Source organism: Moschus berezovskii, chromosome 25 (assembly GCF_049115385.1).
Source record: "Moschus berezovskii isolate FMDL1 chromosome 25, NW_MosBer_1.0, whole genome shotgun sequence".
NCBI lineage: Eukaryota > Metazoa > Chordata > Mammalia > Artiodactyla > Moschidae > Moschus > Moschus berezovskii.
This window is the reverse complement of record NC_142484.1, coordinates 3,548,081-3,568,751: the sequence shown is the minus strand read 5'-3', so window position 1 is coordinate 3,568,751 and position 20,671 is coordinate 3,548,081. Positions and strand designations below refer to the sequence as shown.

Genomic DNA, 20,671 nt, shown 5'->3' with positions numbered 1-20,671 from the left:
TGCCCACCATCCAGTCCTCCAAGGACCGAATCGTCGGTGCTCTCAGTTGCTGACGGACAGTGCACCCTGAGGAAGCTGGGGACAAAGAACAAAACAGAGTCCTCTGTACTCCAGACAAACAGGTCCCTAGGTAGGTAGGTGCCTCAGAGAAATGTTAATGAACCCAGATTCTTACGTCTTCCCACACATAGAGAAAAGCACACTGGAATTATTAACTGAGGTACCTGTTGCTCATGGCTAACAGTGACTTTTTGTTTTTTTATTAAAAAAATACTTTTGGCCTTGCCATGTGGCTTGAGGGATCTTAGTTACCAGAGCAGGGATCAAATATGTGTCCCTGGCAGTGAAAGCATTGGGTTCTAACCTCTGGATCCCTAGGGGATTCCCAACAGTGCGCTTTTATTAAGCTGTAAACTTGGCTGCATGTATTCTCTTGTCATTCTTAAATACACTGGTCATTCCTCCTGCCCCTTTGAGCAGTTCTTCAGAGCTGTCTAGGAAGTTGTCTCTAGACTGTGGTTCAGTAAGAACCTGAGTCAAACTCAACTCACAGCTCTTTTTTTTCCCCCCAGTACCTGTTGTAACTGCAAACACAATTCCCAAGACACTTGTTAAAATTAAACACTCTTCGTGTTTCACGGCAAGAGGGTTTTCATAACGTCTAGTCCCAAATATTTCCAGAATTAACAGCCCCTGTTTGAATTTTCCCATGAGCTGCTAAAGAATCGTGTGTGTGTGTCATACTGATTTACTTGGCTCTGCTGGGTCTGATTGATTGACTGAGTCGAGTAGGAAATTTCCCTCCAAATAGGTTTGACCTACCTTACACAGGGGGCTGGTGGCTCAGCGGTGAAGAATCCACCCGCCAATGTAGGAGACATGGATTCTGTCCCTGGGTGGGGAAGATCTCCTGGAGAGGGGAATGGCAACCCGATCCAGTATTCTTGCCTGGGAAATCCCATGGACAGAGGAGCTTGGTGGGCTACAGGCCATGGGGTTGCAGGAGAGTCGGAACTTACACAGGAGTGGGTGTTTCTTTGTCTTTTTGCCAGATACGCATATTGTAAAAGTTTTAAATCTCTGACAATCTAACGAGTGGAAACATATTTTTGTTGTTGCTTGTGTTTAATTTTCCTTCCAGTGCATGGCCCCCTTCTTTCTGTCCTTCTCTCCTCTTCTGTTTGCTTTGTTTTTAAAAAAAACACACAAGTGAGGGACTTCCTTGCTGGTCCAGGGTTGACTCTGTGCTCCCAGTGCAGGGGGGTCCAGGTTCCATCCCTGGTCAGGGAACTAGATCCCACATGCCGCAACTAAGACCCAGCAGAGCCAAGTAAATCAGTATGACACACACACACGATTCTTTAGCAGCTCATGGGAAAATTCAAACAGGAGCTGTTAATTCTGGAAATATTTGGGACTAGACGTTATGAAAACCCTCTTGCCGTGAAACACGAAGAGTGTTTAATTTTAACAAGTGTCTTCCAGTGGAGAGTGACGCCTGTGCGAAGGTAAGGAACATCTGTGGGTTGGGCAGATGAAACGAGGAGGCAGAAACAGCATGGCGGCCCTGACATCCTGATGACCATGAGGTCAGCAGTTTGTCAGTACCTGGACCCAGCGCCTGGGGTGTCGTTAGGCACGTGGAGCAGGGGATGAGGGTTTAGGTCCAGCCAGTGTGCAGCTGCAATAGAGGACCTGAGTAAGGCCTGGGACCTCGAGCGGACATTGCCTCCAGGAAGGGGTAGGGGTGTGTGAATATCTGCCCAGTGGCAGATTCTGACCTAACTTGTCTATCAAGTCCTCAGATCTGTGTGGGGGTAGTGGGGAGGTGGTTTGATATTCAGTGGAGGTTTTCCCTAAAGGAGGTTAATGAGGGAAGAAAGGAGGTGGAAAGGGCAAGTTTGGACAGGGTCCTAGGGGGCGGGGATAGAATACAGAAGGGAAGGAGGTTAAGCAAGACAGTTCCTATCACTGGCCCCTAGGTGGCGTCAGCAACGCAGCACAGCTTGGTTTCCCTCTGAGCAGTGGTGATTCTCTACTACAGGCGTCCCGTGGTTTTCCAGTGGGTTGATTCCAGGACTTCTGCAGACACCAGAATCTGTGGATGTTCCAGTGGCTTGTGTTAAATGTTGTATTTGCATATAATCTATGCACATTCTCCCAGATACTTTAAATCCTGTCTAGATTACATATGATACCTAATGTGATGTAAATGGTATGTAGATCATTGCTAGGTGGATGGAAAACTTGAGCTTTGCTTTTTGAAACTTTCCAGAATTTTTTCCCCACAAATATTTTAAATCAATGGTTGGTTGACTCTGAGGATTCAGAACCCAGTAATACAGAGGGCTGACTATATTCTTTTCTTTTTCATAAGAATTGGTAATGTAGAGATAAAGGAGACAGCCTCAGTAAATCTGCACATAGAAAGACTAGTGGTTGCCAGAGGCTGCAGGACTAGGGGGAGCTGGGAATGACTGCTCAGGGGCACTGGGTTCCTTGAGGGGTCATGAAGATGTTTTCACAGTGGATGGAGGTGCTGGTTGAATTGTATGCTAAAATGGTGAACAGTTTTTTAAAGGACAGAGAGTATGTCTCAGTCCTGAAGGTTGCAGACAGATACAGGGATAGACGCCCGTGATACCATGTGAAAGGCGCAGGAGCCCTGGGCACCCAGAGGACAGCGAGTGGATGGGGTCAGGGAAGGATTCGGGGATGAGGTTGGGCTTGGGCAGCATCTTAGAGATGCAGGGTGTTCTGAGCAGAAGGACCAGCAGGTCAGAGGCTGTGTGAACAGGGCATCAGTCCCGCTGAAACCTCAGGTGTTTGTGGAGCACTGTGAGCAGTAAGGGTGGAGACAGGGAGGGCCAGATCAAAAAGGGCTTCGTGTTTTCTCGGAGGATCCTTCAGACACTGGACATCACATGATACTTAACCTCTCAGCACCAGGAGGATCCTTCAGACACTAGATATCACGTGATACTTAACCTCTCAGCACCAGGAGGATCCTTCAGACACTGGACATCACAAGATACTTAACCTCTCAGCACCAAAGTCCTTAGAGATGAATGTCTGAAATAAAACTCAATTTTTGGAATTTAACCCTTTGTATTTTGGGGTTACCTTTTTCCATGTGTATGCTCAAGAAGAAAGATGCCCTCGTCTTTAAATCACTGAAAACAAAGAAACTCCAGTATTACTTGTATTTCTAAACAGCTTCTCTTCCCTGCGGTGAGAACGTGGGGTTTGAGCTGGTCCTGGCTTCTCCACTCTGTCCCGGTGGTCTGGCTGCCTGTCTTCTCACCGGTGCCCCCAGTCTCTTTCACTGGGGCCATGCTGTAAGTCTTGAAATAGGGCAGACTGATTTCTCTCACTTTTTCTTCTTCTTTTTTAATCAGAATTGTTTTAGCTGTTATAATCCCTTTGATTCCCATATACGTTTTAGAATAATTTTGTTTGTAGCTACAAAAAATCTTGCTGGGACTTTTGATTGGAAATGTGTTAAATTTATCAATTGAAGGAGATTTGACATCTTCACTCTGAAGAGCCTTCTATTACAAAACACAGTGTTTCTCTCCATTTATTTGGATATTCTTTTACCTATTTCATCAGCATTTTGTTTTCCACATACAGCGCTTGTGTGCGTTTTATTAAGGTGCTTTGTTTTTTAACAACTATAAATGGCATTGCATTTTTTATTTCATTGTGTATATTCACTGCTGGTCTACAGAAGTACAGTTGACTTATGTAGGCTTCTTTTGTATCCTACAGTCTCGCGGAGTTCCTGTATACATTCTAGGAATATTTTTTGGTAGATTCCTTGGGGTCTTCTACACGGATAATTACATCATCTGAGAAGTGGGGCAGCTTTATTTCTCCTTGCCAGGCTGTGTGCCTCTTGTTTTCTTTTCTTGCCTTATTGTGCTGGCTAGGATTTCTGACACCGTGTTGAGAGTGGATATTCTTGTTCCCGGTCTTAGGAGGAAATCATTTAGTTTTTCTCCAGTGAGTGTGGTGTTTGTAGATGCTGTTTATTTATTTATATATGTTGAGTTATAGTTGATTTGCAGTGTTGTGTTAATTTCTGCTCCACAGCAAAATGACTTAGTTATACGTCCATGCATGTTCTTTTGAAAATTCTTTTCCATTTGGCTTATCACAGGATATTGAATATAGTTCCCTGTGCTGTACAGGAGAACCTTGTTATTTATTCATTCTCTGTATAGTAGCTTACATCTGTTAACCCCCAGCTCCCCTGCTGTCCTTCCCCAGTCCCCACCCCCGTGGCAACCACCAGTATCTTCTCGATGTCCACGACTCTGTTTCTGTTTCGTAGGTAGGTTCACTTGTGTCATATTTTAGATTCTACATATAAGTAATGTCATATGGTATTTGTTTTTTGTCTTTTTGATTTACTTCACTTTGTATGATAATCTGCTTGCATCCACGTCGCTGCAAATGGCATTGTTTCATTTCTTACGGCTAAGTAGTATTCCACTGTGTACATGAACCACACCTTCTGTATTCATCCTGTTCGTGCTTTTTATTAACTTGAGGATGCTAATCCCTCCTGTTGCCTCTTCTTACATCCCTTTACCCTGTTCCTTTATAATATTATTGACTGAAATATTTCCTCTAGTCCTACCTTCATCCATAAACTGTGCAGTGATGTCTTTAGAGCCAGCCTCTGAGATGGCTTCCAGTGGTCCTGGCCTCCTAGTACCACACCCTTGTGCAGCCCCCTCCCACACAGAATCGGGCTGAACTGCATAACGATAGGACACTGTGGAAATGGCAGAGAACCTAAGAGGTGCTGCGTTGTCTGCCTTGCTGCCCTAGATCATTTGCTCTGAGAGAAGCCAGCCCGCCCCCCAGTCATGAGGAAGTTCAGAGAGCGTTTTGGAGGGCCAAGGGGGCAAGGAACTGAGGTCTCCCATTGTGTGAGTGTGTCGCCTTGGAAGCGAATTCTCCAAGCACAGCCAATCCTGCCCAACACCTGGACTGAGAGCCTGAGCCAGACCCATGCAGCTGACCTGCCTCCATTCCTGCCCTCGGGAAACAGTTTGAGATATTTTAAAACTTGTATTGAACCATAGTTGATTTACAATGTCATGTTAGTTTCAGGTATACAGCAAAGTGAATTAGTTGTATATAAACATATATATAATATATACATATACTATATATGAGTGCTAAGTCACTTCAGCCATGTCTGACTCTTTGCAACCTCAAGGACTGTAGCCCACCAGGCTCCTCTGTCCATGGGATTCTCCAGGCAAAACTACTGGAGTGGGTTGCCATTCCCTCCTCCAGGGGATCTTCCTGACCCAGGGATCAAACCCACTTCTCTTATATCTCCTGCACTGGCAGGCAGATTCCTTACTACAAGCATCACCTGGGAAGCCCCTGTATTTTATATATATATGTTATATGTACAGATACAATATATGTTATATACATGTGTTATATATACATGTATGACATACATATACATATATAATGTACATACATGTATACACGTAGGTATAATATGTACATATATACTTATATTTATATACATACCTACTAAATATATATATAAATATGCCTATATCTGTATATGCTAAGTCACTTCAGTCGTGTCCGACTCTGTGTGACCCCTTAGATGGCAGCCCACCAGGCTCCCCCGTCCCTGGGATTCTCCAGGCAAGAACACTGGAGTGGGTCGCCATTTCCTTCTCCAATGCATGAAAGTGAAAAGGGAAAGTGAAGTCGCTCAGTCGTGTCCGACTCTTAGTGACCCCATGTACTGCAGCCTACCAGGCTCCTCCATCCATGGGATTTTCCAGGCAAGAGTACTGGAGTGGGGGGCCATTGCCTTCTCCATATCTGTATATACATATATATTAAATATATACATAAATATGTATTCTTTCTTAGATTCTTTTCTATTGTAAGTTATTACAAGATATTGAATACAGTTCCCATTCAGTAGGTCCTTATTGGCTAGCCATTTTATATATAGTAGTGTGTATATGTTAATCCCAAACTTCTAATTCATCCTCCTCCAAGATAATCAGTGTTTACTGCAGCTTTCTTTAAATTTTGGCATTAACTTAAAAGGCATGTATGTTACTTATGTTTGAATTTCTCATTTGAATCCACCAAAGAGGGGGCCTGGCCTCGCTCATGGAGACTGCTGCTGGGCTGACAGGTGTGCCCTGATGCCATCCAGGAGGGTCCGGTGTTTGGGCCCTTCAACTATTAATTAAAATGTATAAGATGCCTGTGAACTCCACAGTTCTCTTTCTGCAGATTTAATGTGGGTGTGCTTACACACGTGCGTTAAGGAGATGACCTAGGTTTCCCTGCACAGTGGCCATCAGACGTGGTGTGGAACATCTGTAGGGGAGCCGACAGCAGCCGACGAAGGGCAGCATGGTTCTGTGGAGGCCGGGGTGGGGGAGCCACGCCCTCGGGGAGCGCTCCCTGGGACACTCGCACATAGATGCATGTGGCTGTTTCCAGCGGCACTGCCTTTTACATTTTTAAAATAAATGTAAAATTTTCAAATCATTTTAGACTTGCAGAAAGGTTGTAAATAGAAATGCAGAATTCCTGTGTACTGTCTACCAAGTTCTCCTAAAATTAACCTCTTACTTAGCCATGGTCCATTTATTAAAGCTGGGAAATTTGCATTCCTGCCATGCTATTACCTAAATGAGAGATTTATTTGGATTTCATAAATTCTCCCATAAACATCCTTTTTCTGTTCCTCGGTCAGCTCTGGGATTCCCACGTTACATTTAGAGAAGCATTTTTCCCCTTAAAAAACTGATTTATTGAGCTATAATTTGCCTACTATATAATTCACCTACTTAAAAGTATACAATCTATAGATTTTAATGTATTTACAGGGTTATGGGAATATCACCACTGTATAATTCTAGAACATTTTCATCACCCCAAAGAAACCCCATGCCATTATCAGTCATGCCCCATTCCTCCCCCTGATTCCTGGGCAGCCCTTAATCTGCTTTCTGTCTCCACGGATCTGCCTGTTCTGGACATTTTATGTAAATGGAACCATAAAACATGTGGTGACTTATAACTGGCTTCTCTCATTGAGCATAATGTTGAAAGCACTGTTTTTATAGCCAAAAAATAAAAGGGAAATACTCTAAAGATGGATCAACAAATGAATGGATACATTTTTTATATATTCATACAATGAAATAATACTCAACTCTGAACATGAATGATTTAGCGATACATCTGTTGTCTTTGATGAATAGAGTCATGTTGAAAAAAATCAGCCAGCTGCAGAGTTCACAAACACCAAGAATCAGCATACTGTGGATGACAATGGTAGTGGACACTTAAATGGGTGATGAACGAATGCTGGGCACCATTCTCTGTATAAGATGGCAGCTTTATCATGCATGAATTAGGGACCATTTACATGGGCTTTAACATGTGCAATGACACTGCATGTTTATGGACACGTACACTAGCAGTCAACATAAAAACGTGCATAGAAATGATAAACACCAAGTTCAAGGGTAGTGGTTACCTCTGGGTGGGAGGGAAGAAGTGGACTCAGGAGGAGGGGGCTCTGTAGTGTTTGGTGTCTTCATTTGGGTGGCAACTTTGGTGCTCTTTTTCCCTCATCCTTTTGCCGTGCCCGATGTATTTCATAATAATTTTAAAAAGAGCAAGACTGTTACCCAGCAGTGTGTAGTGCAAGCTATGTTTGTGTTTTTAAAATGATTCATACGCATATGCTTGGGGATGTATGCACCAGGCCAGGAATGAATCCCAGGGAACCCTTAATGGGGTTCAGGGTGGGGGCCAGGATCTGGGGACCCCAGGTGTGCAGGGAGACATGCTTTTTCCTGATTCTTTTTGAGTTTTTGTTGTTTCATTAGAGGATAATTGCTTTATGATGTTGCGTTGGTTTCTGCTGCACAACAATATGAATCAGTCATACGTGTATATGTACCCCTTCCCTCTTGAGCCTCCCTCCCCACTCCCATTCCATCCCTCTAGGTCATCACAGAGTGCCAGACTGGGCCCCTTGTGTTACGCAGCCGCTTTGCCCAGCTATCATATTTTACACATGACAGTATATATGTCAATGCTGTTTCTCAATTCGTTCTTCTCCCTCCTTCCCCTGCCTTTTTTGGATTTTGTACCACATGTGTTTTAACTTTCCTGATTAAAAAGATAATTCAGCCTGTGTTTAAATACATTCTTTGTGTTGGTGACTCAGAAGTAAAGCGTCTGCCTGCAATGCGGGAGACCTGGGTTCAGTCCCTGGGTCGGGAAGATCCCCTGGAGAAGGAAATGACAACTCAATCTGGTACTCTTGACTGGAAAATCCCATGGATGGAGAAGCCTGGTAGGCTACAGTCCATGGGGTCGCAAAAAGTCGGACAACTGAGCCACTTTACTTTCACTTTGTGCTGCCAAATAATTGCAGGCTACAGTCCATGGGGTCGCAAAAAGTCGGACAGCTGAGTGACTTTACTTTCACTTTGCGCTGCCAAATAATTGCATCTGCCCCCACAGAGTTCCTTGGGCTGCAGGGATTGTCAGCCCATATTTCGGATGGAAACACTGAGAAGCCCAGAGGTTGCTTTGTTCAGTGACTAGTGGTTGGTGCAGGTGGGAATGGGGCAGCTGGTTTTCAGATGAGGAGGTCCCATCCTGGACAGCGAACATGGTTGTGGGGGGCACCCAGGACAAAACCACCAAGTCCTTCGACTCATGAGGAGGGGGGGTGCCCCTCCTTCTGGGCTTTAGGCATGGCCAGATGGGCTGTCCTCAGAGGCATCGCAGTTCCCCCTGGGAGAGTGGGGCACGCACTCAGGGCCACGCAGCCACACGGTACCCTGCTGCACAGCTGGAGGGTTGGGGTAAGTTTATTCAGGAAGGATACTGCACCACCATCGTGACTAAGCCGTGACACTGCAACCCTGTGACAAAGGCTTGCGGTAAAGGGAAGCAGTACAGGGCGAGCACGTCTCATGATCAGAAAGAAGGTAAGGGAGTGAGTGTTACGAGAGGAAGGCCAGGGAGTTCCCTGGTACCCTCGTGGTTAGGATTCTCGGCTATTGCTGACGTGGCCCAGGTTCCATCCCTGGTCAGGGAGCTGTCATCCCACAGGCTTCGCAGTGTGGCAATAAAAAGAAAGCATCGCCTAGATGCGGAAAGTCTGGTGGTAGGACTGCGGAAATTCTTTTTCCGCACGCACGCACTGTGGTGGTGAAGTCCTGAAACTCCGAACAGCAAGTGTATTAAGACAGCTGTGACCCTCAGCTGTGGGCTCCGGATGGAAAAGCAGCGGGGTTCCACGGGTGCCTGAGCTTCACGACAAAGCTGCCTCCCCGGCCCGGCAGCTCAGAGTAGGTGTGGGGACATGTCAGGGCGGACAGGGGCCTCTCCGAGGAAAGGCTGATGGGCTGAGCTCTGAGTTTCCGCAGCCGCTCTCCCTGCTTCCTCCAGGGTCTGCTCCCAGGCCCCGCAGCAGATGTAATGTCTACAACTTCCGGAGTCAGGGTCCTCGTGGGCGGGGCCGCCTCGCCCACAGCCTGCCTCCTAGCCTCCGGATTGGTCAGAAGTTGCCCTGCCTGCTTCGGTTGGGCTATCCATGAAGCCGCGCTTCTTTGCCAATCGTGATTGGTCCCTATGGGCATGTGACCTGCAGTCGCTTTGCCAACGTTGATTGGTCCAAGCAGGGTACGTGTCTCTGCGGTCTTTTTTAAGCCATCTTGAGTGGTCCACGTGGGTCACGTGCCGCGGGACCTTTGCCTGTCGTGATTGGTCCACGTGGGTCACGTGCCGCGGGACCTTTGCCTGTCGTGATTGGTCCACGTGGGGCACGTGGCCCGAGGGCCCAGCATCCTCTGCGCTTTACCTGGGCGTCGGCTCGTGGCGAGAGAGCTGGACCGTGAGGCGATGCTGTGGGTCCGGGTTGCAGTTCTGCTGGTTCTGCTGAGGCCTAGGGCCGTGGGGGCAGGCTTCCCCAGCTGGAGGCAGCTTCGACGCCTGCCACGCCCCAGGCTTCAGGGGTTCGGGCCGCTGCCAAGATGGCGTGCGAGGTCCCTCGACGCCCGGCCTGGCCCCCGTGGGCCCACAGCACCGCGTTTGCCCGCCCTTTTCCACGCAGAGGCGGGCGGCAGCTTCCCGGGCCGCCTGGGGGCGCACAGAGAGGGCGCAGGCCTCGCCACCCGCCGCCGCCTCTGTGGTCCGCCTCTCTTCTTCTGGAAGCTGGGAACCGAGGTGAGTCCTCCCAGCGCCCGGTGCCGGGAGACTCGCCGCGCCTGCAGTCACCCGGAGCGCGCCCGTGGTGCTGGCGCTTTCCAGCTGCCTGTGGTGGCGGGCCCGAGGCGGGGGAGGGCGAGGCCAGGAGGCGACGCGCCCGGGTGTGTGCCCAGGGCGGCCCGCCTGGCCGCTGGTGAGGGGATCCAGGAAGTGCCTCTCTCCTCACTGGTGCCCCCTGCCGCCTGCACCTGGCTCTCATTTCCGCCCCGGGTCAGGACCTGACAGGTGCGAAGCTCTGGACGGAGGAGGTGTCTGGTTTCCTGGAGGAGGCAGGGCCGCAGGCGGTTATGCCAAGAGTCGCAGATAGGTGGATGCGCCGAGGGGAAGCTTCCAAGGACTTTTCCAGACCAGGCGATCAGAAGAGGGGCGTGGGTTGGGGAGGCAGGGCTCAGGAGAAGTGCCTAGAGGCTCTAGGGGAAGTCTCGTCTTTCCCAGGTACCTGAGGGGTCGCAAAGAGTCGGACGCGCCTGAGCAAGTGAACTGAACTGAGGACCAGACGGCAGCTTCTCTGGCGTGCAGGGTGGCTGGCTGCCTCTGCGGTGGGCCCTGAGGCTCGAGAAGAAGGAGGGGCTGCCTCTGTAGACACTGCCTTTGCGCTTGAGATAGGCAAAGCTCCCGTCCTCCTCGTGGGAGGGGCTGCAGATCGTAAACAAGTCCCTTAATAAGCCCACTTGAGGCAGTCTGAAGTATTACCAAAGAAAACGGGGAGGGGCCACCGTGTGATCAGGGTGATTCTACTCTCAACCAGGTGGCCCAGGCTGTGCAGATAGGGGAAGAATGCCTTCCAGGTTCAGCAGGTACGGAGGAGGCCCTAAGGCGGGAATGTGGCAGGGAGCAAGGTGAGCAGGAAGGGAGTGCTGGGAGAGATGGGCAGGGTCTGGTCACTTGGCCGCTGTAGGCAGAGCTGGGATGGGTGTGGCCGTTTCTGTGTGGCCTCCCTGAGTACACCATGGCCCGCGCTCTGTGCCAAATCCTGTCTTCTCTTAAGGCCTCCTTTTCTCCCACCACGAAGAGCCATTCTACGCTCCCTACACTCCATTCTGGTTGCTGCCAGAAAAAGCTGGTCACTGGTGCCTGTTGGGAGAGGGAGAGCTGGGCTTTCCTGGCGCGCTGGTGGGGTGTTAAAGGTTTCAGGCCCCGTGTTTTTCCCAAGGCCTTGATGTCTTTATCAGGGCCTTTGTAGTCACATTTATAAACTCTTGTTGGAAAATGGAGTCTTTATTTTTAGCTTGCCCAGATGGCAAGCGCCAAGGCCACGGGGAGGCAGCTGCTGCTCCCTGCCTTTGGTTTCATGTGAAGCTTCAAAGCTGTGGGGCCTGTTAGACTCCTTTTCAAACTCATTCTGTGGCTTCTTGACTCCTTATCTCATCTTTCGTTCAGCTGGCTTTCTTCTCTGCCACTGAGGGGGTCGTGAAGCGGGGAGGAAGGAGCTGCCCCAGTTCTCACTGCAGAAGGAGGCTGTGTGGGGTGGGAGAAGACACTCTGGCGTGGGGGTCAGATGCTGGTCAGCCAGATACCTGCAGTTGCAAGCTGCAGAAGGTGGCGTGGACTGACTTGGGCCACAGAGGAGCGTGCTGGGAAGAGCTGTGGTAGCTCAGGCCGGGGGCGGGAGAGTTTCATGGGAGGATGGCCGGACCGCTTCTTGGGTAGGACTCAGTCTCCAGCTGTTGGACTCCACGGGATGTGGCCTCTGCTTTCTCTGAGCTTCCGTTTCCTGCTGGGTAAAGGAGATAACCAGCTTTGCGATACTCACCTTGTGCGATTCTGGTGGGAGTTAAACCAGGTGTTACCCATCTCTAAGCCAAGGGTTATTTTACGAATACCATGTCTTTGTGAAAACCTGGGATCCTGAGGTCCAGGCTTCCCTGTTTCTAGCCGAAGAAATGAGGGAGCCAGATTCCCTTTGAGTTAAATGTCTCTTTTTCATGACCCCAAGTGATTCAGCTGGGAGGAGCCCCCACTTTGCCCAGTGTCTTGGGCCGCTGGCGCTTCACAGAGGCGTTTGAAGGGGAGCAGAGTGATGTGTCCTTGTCGTCAGGGGTGGCTCCTGGCACCAGCAGTGCTTCTTAGGTTCTTTCCTACAACTGGCCTTGGCTGAGGAAGCTCTCGTGCACCTCCTGTGCTGGCTGTGGATCTTGGTGAGACTTGGCCTCCTCATCGGTGGGGTGGGGCTGTTTGTTCCTGTCTCAGCGCTGTGAGACACTCGGTGCGGGCAGCGCTCTGAGTGGTGCCTGGCGCAAGGAGATTGACTGTTGTTTCCAGGCTGCGCTACACTACCTCTCAGGACCATGCCTGCAAATCACTGATTTCTGCCGTGTGCTATGGTCTCTTTCCCGGAGCTTCCAGGACTGTGCTCCCTTCCTGCTCTATTGAGTTCTGGGTTTTGAAGAACACATTTAGTTCTGTTTAAGCCCCTTGGCACGGAAGACTCTTTGAGCGGGCGGTGGCAGGAGGATTTGAGGTGTTGGGGCACCGGGAGAGGTTGCAGACTGGCCGGTGCTGGCGAGTAGTCAGATGTCCCCCGCTCTGTCCTGCTGACCTGGCCGTTTCCAAGGGTCCATCTCACACAGGGCCTACTAGGGCCTGCCTGCCTGCCCTGCCCAGCGGCCATGGTCACTGGCTCACCCCCTTGGTTCTTGGACTCATGCACACCTCCAGCAGAGGCTGCGGTGGTGTGTGCAGTATTGCCACCTAAGAAACCTGGCCATCATCCCCTACCACCCGCTTCAGATTCTCAGATGTGGGCTACATCTGTGGATTGAAATGAAACATCTGCGTATCTGGTGGGCCTTGGCCTGGTAATAGCACCGCTGATGATCTTATCAGGTGAAAAAGCCCAGACACGTGGCAGAAGAACCCAGAGACGTGCTGTGGACCCAGCACGTGGCATCTGCCTTGCCTCTGGGAGGGTTCTGCCCGCTTGCCGAGGGTCCCTGAAGATGGGCTGCTGCTGCTCTGACCTGGTGGACATGCCCCGTGGACTTCCACTCTTGCTGGGATTAATCTAGTCCCAGGCAGGCCGGCGGTTCCTGACACGCTTTCTACACCTCAGACCCATCTTCCAAGATGACTGAGGCTGTGCAGGGGAGCTTAACGTTTTAACTGAGTCAGTGGAGACCACGGCCTTGAGAATAGTCTGATGACTTCTCACACTTTTAAAAAACAGACTGTGTGTTGGTTACCATGCCTGTAGCTTACAAAAAATGGAAGTAGTTCTGTGATGAGTGGCTTCAGTTATTAAAAACAAGCATTTTTATTTTTAACAAAATGTGGAGATGGAGGTGCTGCTGACTGGATAAGCATGACCAACAAGGACCACTGGGGGGCGACACAACACTGGGACATGAGTCTCAAAGATGTCATTTTCTTTTCCTTCCAAATTCTCAACCATGTTTTTGTATTTTTAACTAAATGAAAATACTGAAAGTAGTATAGCAGAGAGCACTTTTAATGGAAAATTAATTGATAACACAGTCTTATTTCAATTTTCTGTTTATTTTTGACTTAAATGACTGTGTATATTCCACAGTCTTATGATGAGAAAGGCTCCAGAATCATGTCCAGGTCTTCTCAACATTTCATTTCTTGAGTCGTTTTTTCGCTTTTCGTTGTGCATTGATAGGGGCTTCTCAGTTCAGAAACCAAGGCACTATAACTATTTTATCAGCTACATTAATACATTGAAGGTGTATTTACCCTCTCATTAAATATACAGCATTTGAATACAATATGGTTTTATGCAGATCAGGTTCAAAACACCCAAGGCACACACTTTACTTTTTTTCCTCTTTTTTGTTTCTGTATTTATTTGAAGGCTCATAGTAAAATTTCAGAATTGCTATAAACAAAGAGTTCCAGAGAAGAAACGGACAATAATTGTTGTAATTTTAAACATAACACGGTAAAGACTGAACTGTAGAAACATGTTACAGGAACAGTAAAGAACCTAACACAAAAGCACTGGTACAGCATGGATTAAAAATGGAAGTGATTGGATCTGCTGAAGTTTGAGAAACCGGTCTGGAATCGCTCACTTGCCCAAAAGCAGGGGCAGGCCCATCTGCATGTGGCTGGCTGGACACCTAGCTGCTGTGGGACTGACAACTTGCTGCGTGTGTACACGGATCACTACAAATACACAGGATGCCCCCGTTTACTGGTTATTGAAATGCCTCAGGTGAAGTACAAATAAAGGTAAAAGTCTTCCAGTATCTATTTTTTCCTTAACAAGACAGACGGATACATCTATCTGGAAGAAGCCATTGGACAGTGGGGCTGGGGGGCGGTGAAGATCTGGGAGGAACCATTGGGTGGTGTAGCAAGTGGACCTCGGGGAGCGTAAACTACAGAAGATGTGAGGCCGAGAATTTGTCATGAACATAGAAAACAGTGGCTGCTGTTCAAGGGGAGAATGTGCCAAAGTAGAAGAAACTGCTCCGGAACGAAAGGCCATGAGTTTTCACTGGTGAGACCCAAGAAGAGGTTCAATATTTGCGTTTAAACTACGCTTCCCTGCAGTGGAAGGAACAGCCCATGTCTTCTTGGCTCAGTTCTTTGCCAGAAGACACATTCTCTTGCCCCAAGCCTTAGTGCACACTTGTTCACAAAAACATGGTTGGCTCTGCGTCAGCCAGAGAGGCTGCCCAGTCTGCGTGCCCGGCAGCAAGGAGACAGCCAGCTGCGCGTGTGCGGGGTCCTCTGCTCTGAGGAGCGGGGTCTGCACCTGGCTCGCCCGTCACGCCCTTCTGCTTCTGTTCCAGACACAGGAGAGCCGGCCTCAGCTCCCTCACAGCAGTGCTCACAGACGTCCGTGGCGCTGTGCTCACAGTTCTAAACTAATGCTCGTTTCCACCTGTACAGTGAGAAACCTTGCAGGAGATGGAACCACGGCAGAGTAGCTCACTGAAAGAATTGTCACTCTTTGGGCAGACATTATCTGGTCAGTTTCATAGAGGTCAAGTGGCTGGATTGTAAGCTTGGCAACTTTTTAATTCAGAAAGTTCTCACTGTTTGCAATCAGAACCACAACCTTAGTGCAATAGTATATTTATTTTTTTTTTACAGTAATTTTGGTTGCCATACAAGAGATTTAAGAATTGGGAGAAAGTGCAAATTACAGGAGCTTGTTTTTCTCTTTATGATTTTAATAAGGTCTAAAAAGAATAAAAGCACAAAAGTAACAGAAACATAGATAATGCGAACACGTGTTACACAAACTATAGTGTGAAACATATTAGTTTCTAAAAAAAACAAAAATTTTGTTAATGGGAAAAACCAATATTTGTGGTCCACACAGAAAGTCATTGCCCGATCACCCTGGGTAATGCTTGTTAAATAACTCAGAAAAAAAAAATCACCATTAACTAAAGTATCACAAATGATTCACTTTGTGATATGTAAAGTTCAGCAAATCAACAGTCACATTGAGTCATTTTTATATTCTGGATTAACTTAAAATGTGCACTGACGCCCTGGAGAAGGTGTCTTGGCAGGTATACATAATTTACATCTTGAGCAATTTTGGTCTGGTATACACAATATTACAGAAACTAGGCATGTAAATGCAATTTATTTAAATTACAGTATATAACAAAAGTGGATCTGTTTAAAACCTGGAATAAGTATTAACATAATCTTTATATGAGCAGTTTAACATCTGTTTCACCGTTGAAGAGGGGCGTGGGGTAGGGCCTGGTCCTGACGTGTTTCAAGGGGGAGAACAGCGGGCGGTGGGTCAGATGAGGAACTATTGCTTTCTGTCGCAAAACCGGTGGAGAGCTAGAGACCGATTCATCTTGGCAACGTGTGTATGTTGTTGGTCAGTGCAGGTTCTATGGGTCCTGTTACTTCTCTATAGTAAGACAGTGTGAACCACCAATGCTGTCAGCTTTGCTTGCTTCTGGTCAGTTGCATGTGACTTGGAAGTCTCTTTCAGAAAGGGAGATGCAGCCAAGCCTCACCTCCTGGCTACCCAAGGCCAGTAACCCTAACGCCCCACGCTGCCGTTGGTTACCGTCTGCCTGAGGCTCTTTTCACTCTCATCTTGCCTAGCATGTTGCCTGGCACTGGGCAGAGAGGTGAGACCGGCCAGAGGCACAGGGGACGCGAGCCGTGGTGGGGCGCTGTGCTTACTGGGTCTCGCAACATCACCAGATGGAAGACAGATAAGGGCCAAACCACCATCTTACACTTTCCAAACTGTCAGCAGCCTTAGCAGGCCACCCACAGTATCTTGGCTTGAAACTTCTCTGGGGTTATATTCATTTCATGATGGAAAAATTGAAAGTACATGGAAGTAAAACACCTTAATATTAAATTGATTTCATTCAAATACCAAGATTGACCTGCAATAGGTTTTGGAACAGAAGGTCCAAAGCTCAGTTTCCAATTTGGGGACATGTGGCTGGAAAAACTGTGTAGGTGGTGAGTGTTTGTTTTTGCAGAAAACTGCTGCATTGTGAATTACAACCACTTTTGAAGAAATAATTGTCCTTCGATGACGAAGTTCTAGCAAAGATAGAAAATATAACACAGCTCTGCTGGTTCAGATGCATCCAATAAGGTTGATTTAAAAAGGTCATACTTTTATAATTATTCCACAGAAATAGTAGTATTAAATCACAAAAGTTTGTTTTTCTTTAACTTTCTAGCACTGAAGTGGCACAAAGGCTGCCTAGTAGACCAGCCACTTTTTTTTTCCTTAAAATATTGTGCTTATAAACTATCTGTACAACTATTTAAACTTGCAGTAAAGAAAGATTTTAAATTGCTAAATTTTACGTGTTCATTCTAGAGCTGTTCCAGACCTAATCAGACACTTGATTGTGAGCATAAAGAAAAAAAGGAAAAAAAAATCATGTTTTTATAATTAGAGATGGGCTAGGCTAGTTCTGAAATCATAATAAAAGCCAAAAACTTGACATTCTTCCATATGTGGGAGGACATGCTGACTCCTGACTGGCTGTTCTGTGACTCGGGTGCCGCTGGCGACCTCCCGTGGAAATCAGAGGTATAGTCACAAGGAAGGGGGCTCTCTGGGAGAATGAAGGGTGCAAGGCCCAGGAAAGCCTTGCCTGAGGCCAGCCTGCTGCCCACGAGCCCTCCCTGCTCTGTCCTTCTGTCATCTCTGCTTTGCACCCTCACCCTGGGTCCTGTGTGTGTGCCACGCCCACTGGGTTTTCTGAACACCTGCTGCACTATTAAGACAAGCTGGTGGGATTCCTGGACACTCAGGAAAAGGGGGAAGGCCCCTCAGTACCGTCTTCTCTGGCCTCAGAGGACGAAAGGGCCATCTCAGCAGTGATGCTTGCCCTCGGTGGGGCTCAGAGCTGGAAGGGGCGGGGCCCCCTCAGCATCCAGCAGCAGCCATGCCCACCGCGGACCTTGTGTCATCCTGCATGTCAGAGTGGATGCTCACCTGCTCCAAGGTCTGCAGAATTCAACACACCTTTCAATTTAAAGAATGCTGAAAGGCAGAGAAGCTCCTTCCCACGCTCCTGGACAGCCGGGCCTCCCTCCGCCCTGGAATCGTGACTTTGTGCTTCGACTAACTCCACGTGACATCCGTTTGGCCACTTTGGAATTATGCTAATAGACTTACAGAAAGAAGGAAAGCTAAGCAGAGCTGGGCACGATCCCATTCAGAACAACCCATCACCGCCAAGAGCCTCAACGGGCCAGAGAAGCACGGGTGCACATCGGAGGGGCGGGAAAGGATCCACGGAAGAGGGGAGATGCTTCTCCGCCTTCCAGAAAGGGCACCGGGTATGCGCGTCTGTGGGCGTCTCGCTGCGAGCCACGTCCAGGAAAGAAAAGGAGCACGTGAGCACCGCGTGCCCTCAAGAGGCCGCAGACAAGAGGAGGGCCCTGGCACCAGGCCGGGGGCCACCGGGCGCACAGGGAGGCTGTGGGAGGTATGTGTCGAGAGTGCAGGGGCGCCCGCCTGCTGGAGCATGGCGCCCGCGCGGACTGGGCAGCTCCTGGGCCGGGCAAGGCGAGGTCGCATGCACGCAGGAGGCACGCGCACGCGTCCCTCTCCACCTCGGAAGGACCCCCTCCCCGGTCCCCTCTTTGACAGAAACAAAAGGAGCCCACACAGAGAGCCGGGGCCGGAAGGCCTCGGCTCAGCCACGCCGCAGACACACACGCTTCTCTGGGTCCCCAGGAGACCAGCCCGCGGAACGGGGTTGGCGCTCACCATCCAAACATCTCAGTGCAAGCCCATCTCTATTTATAACAAGGAGTCTGTGACGGTGAGGAGCAGCCACCCTTATCTGTCCAGCAGCTGTTTGAGAGCCCTTTCTATGTTCATTCTGTGCCCGACTCGAGTCACACCCAGATCTATGAGGTCTTCTTTCTGGAGGTTTGGCAGGTGGCTGCCGTCGATCTCATTGTCCATGAAGGCCTCTTTATGTTCTCCCAGGTTTAGACTTTCCAGCCAGTCTGCCACGTCGGGTTTAGTCCACAGGTGGACAGGCTTAGTTGTAAAAGGCTTATTGGAGATTGGCTGTTGCAGGATGGAGGGGGACGGCGACCTGCTGCGTCCCGCTGGGTTCAAGCCAAACAGGTCCCCGGGCGGGGGCTGGCTCGGAAGGCTGAAGACATCCGAGAGAGTAGGTGAGGGGGCTGCAGTGGCGGCGGGCAGGGGGGCGGGCAGGACCTCTCTGTTCAGCTCTGTTGGCGAGACCACAGGGCTGGGGGCGCGTCTGGGTCCTGAGTTCCTGCTCTCGTAGTCCGGGGGCCGGCTCTGCAGCGTGATGGGCTGGGCGGTCCCAGGGCGAACCGTGAAGGTGACCGTCGTGCTCCGTGCGCCTGAGACGGTGCTCATGACTTCGGGGCCCCTGAAATGGCAGCAACAGAGAAAAGCGTTACGAGTCCGGTCACAAAGCAGACGAGGCCGTGGTCTCTGGGGAGAGAGGGGGAGACAGCCAGACCACAGCAGGGCGTCTGAGGGCCAGCGTGCCGGCAGAGAGCAGACCCCTGCCAGGCCAGGGGCGGGGGCGGCCAGAATCCGGTCCCGCTGTGGCACCACGCTGCCTAAGGAGCGGCATCTTTTGCCTCCATTTCAGCAGGAAGGGCACCCGTTAGGAGACCCTTCCTCATCACCGGTCAGCCCCGAGGCTTTCTGGCTTCACAGGACAAGGGCAGGGAAGGGCGCCTAGCAGGCCGGCCGCTTCATAGTGGGACCCCCCACGGCTCCTGGGGGCGGTCGTGGGCGCTACCCTGTCCGATGAAAGGGTCGGGGTCAGGGTCTAGTCTGGCTGCGCCTGGTTCTGTCGCTGTGTGGCTAGCTGTCCTCTCTGCCCTGTGTGTGTGTGTGTATGTGAGTGAGACGGCCAGTGGGTTACAGGGTGCCTCTCAGTCTCCTGGCCCTTCCCCACTGGGTGCTGTGTCAAGCATGGAACCCACACGTGGTCTGAAGGAGGGGCCTGTGGCGGACTCGGGCTTTGATCCTGTTCTCGGGAGAAGCATTTCCGTGGCCCGGGCGATGCCTGCGGCTGGGACCCCCATCCACCCCCGCGGCCTCATGCGGTTTCCTGGAGGGCCAGGGGCTCCAGGGCTGGATGCTGCACACAGGAGACCCTGTCGAGAGCCTCCAGGGGCCTCTGTTACTGGCTGCACTGGTGTACTGCGCGCCAGCAGGTCAGGGCGACCCCAGGGGGCCTCTGAGGATGACCCCCCTACTCAGAATGAAGAAATGGGAGCCCTGCTGGTCCAGGGCATCACAGGCAGGGAGCAGGAGGCCCCTCAGCCCCCAGCCCAGACACCAGTCATGGGGAGAGAGGTGTGCCGTGCTCACGGCAAGGAGTTAAGAAACCTGCAGATTCTGGGGCCCAGGTCGGACTGGAAGATGCACTGCAGGTCCCACTGAGGGGGCCTGTCTCCCCTCTCCCGGGGTAAGGCTCACTGGAACCACTCTGACCTCTGACACAGCAGCCAGGCAGCCGGGGGGATGTCTGAGCGGGGTGGAGCAGCTCTACCCAGAGGGCTCTTCTGGGCACAGAGGGCCTTCTGTGCAGTGGGCGAGCATCTCACAGGCACACACTGTGCCTCCTGCGCCCATGGCCCTGACCAGGTCCATCTGCCAGGGTGGCCTTGCTTGCTGGCTTTGTGAAGTGCTGCTGCTGCTAAGCTGCTTCAGTCCTGTCCAACTCTGCACGACCCCACAGATGACAGCCCACCAGGCTCCCCCGTCCCTGGGATTCTCCAGGCAAGAACACTGGAGTGGGTTGCCATTCCCTTCTCCAGGAGGCACACGATGACAGCAGCTCTTTAGACCCAGGCCGCACTTACCCGTGGGTCTCTCTGAGCCAGAGGGTGGGCGTGAGCACCACCCTCCCTTGGGGAACACCCCAGCGGTTCCCAG

General features: G+C 50.2%; 1 protein-coding gene across 9 annotated transcripts in view; it reads right to left on the bottom strand.

Annotated features, from left to right (window-relative positions):
- Positions 1–13,787: 13,787 nt before the first annotated feature.
- The window catches only part of SHANK2 (SH3 and multiple ankyrin repeat domains 2), a 563,601-nt gene continuing 556,717 nt past the window's right edge, over positions 13,788–20,671 (bottom strand). For 5 of the 9 annotated variants that reach the window (XM_055415277.2, XM_088832225.1, XM_055415280.2 and 2 more), the window contains one exon: positions 13,790–19,145. In XM_055415277.2, the coding sequence (XP_055271252.2) occupies positions 18,575–19,145 (571 nt within the window). In that variant the 3' untranslated portion in view covers positions 13,790–18,574. Of the gene's footprint in view, positions 19,146–20,671 lie in introns of all 9 variants that reach the window. The other 4 variants (XM_088832226.1, XM_055415278.2, XM_055415279.2 and 1 more) reach the window with 4 other exon arrangements.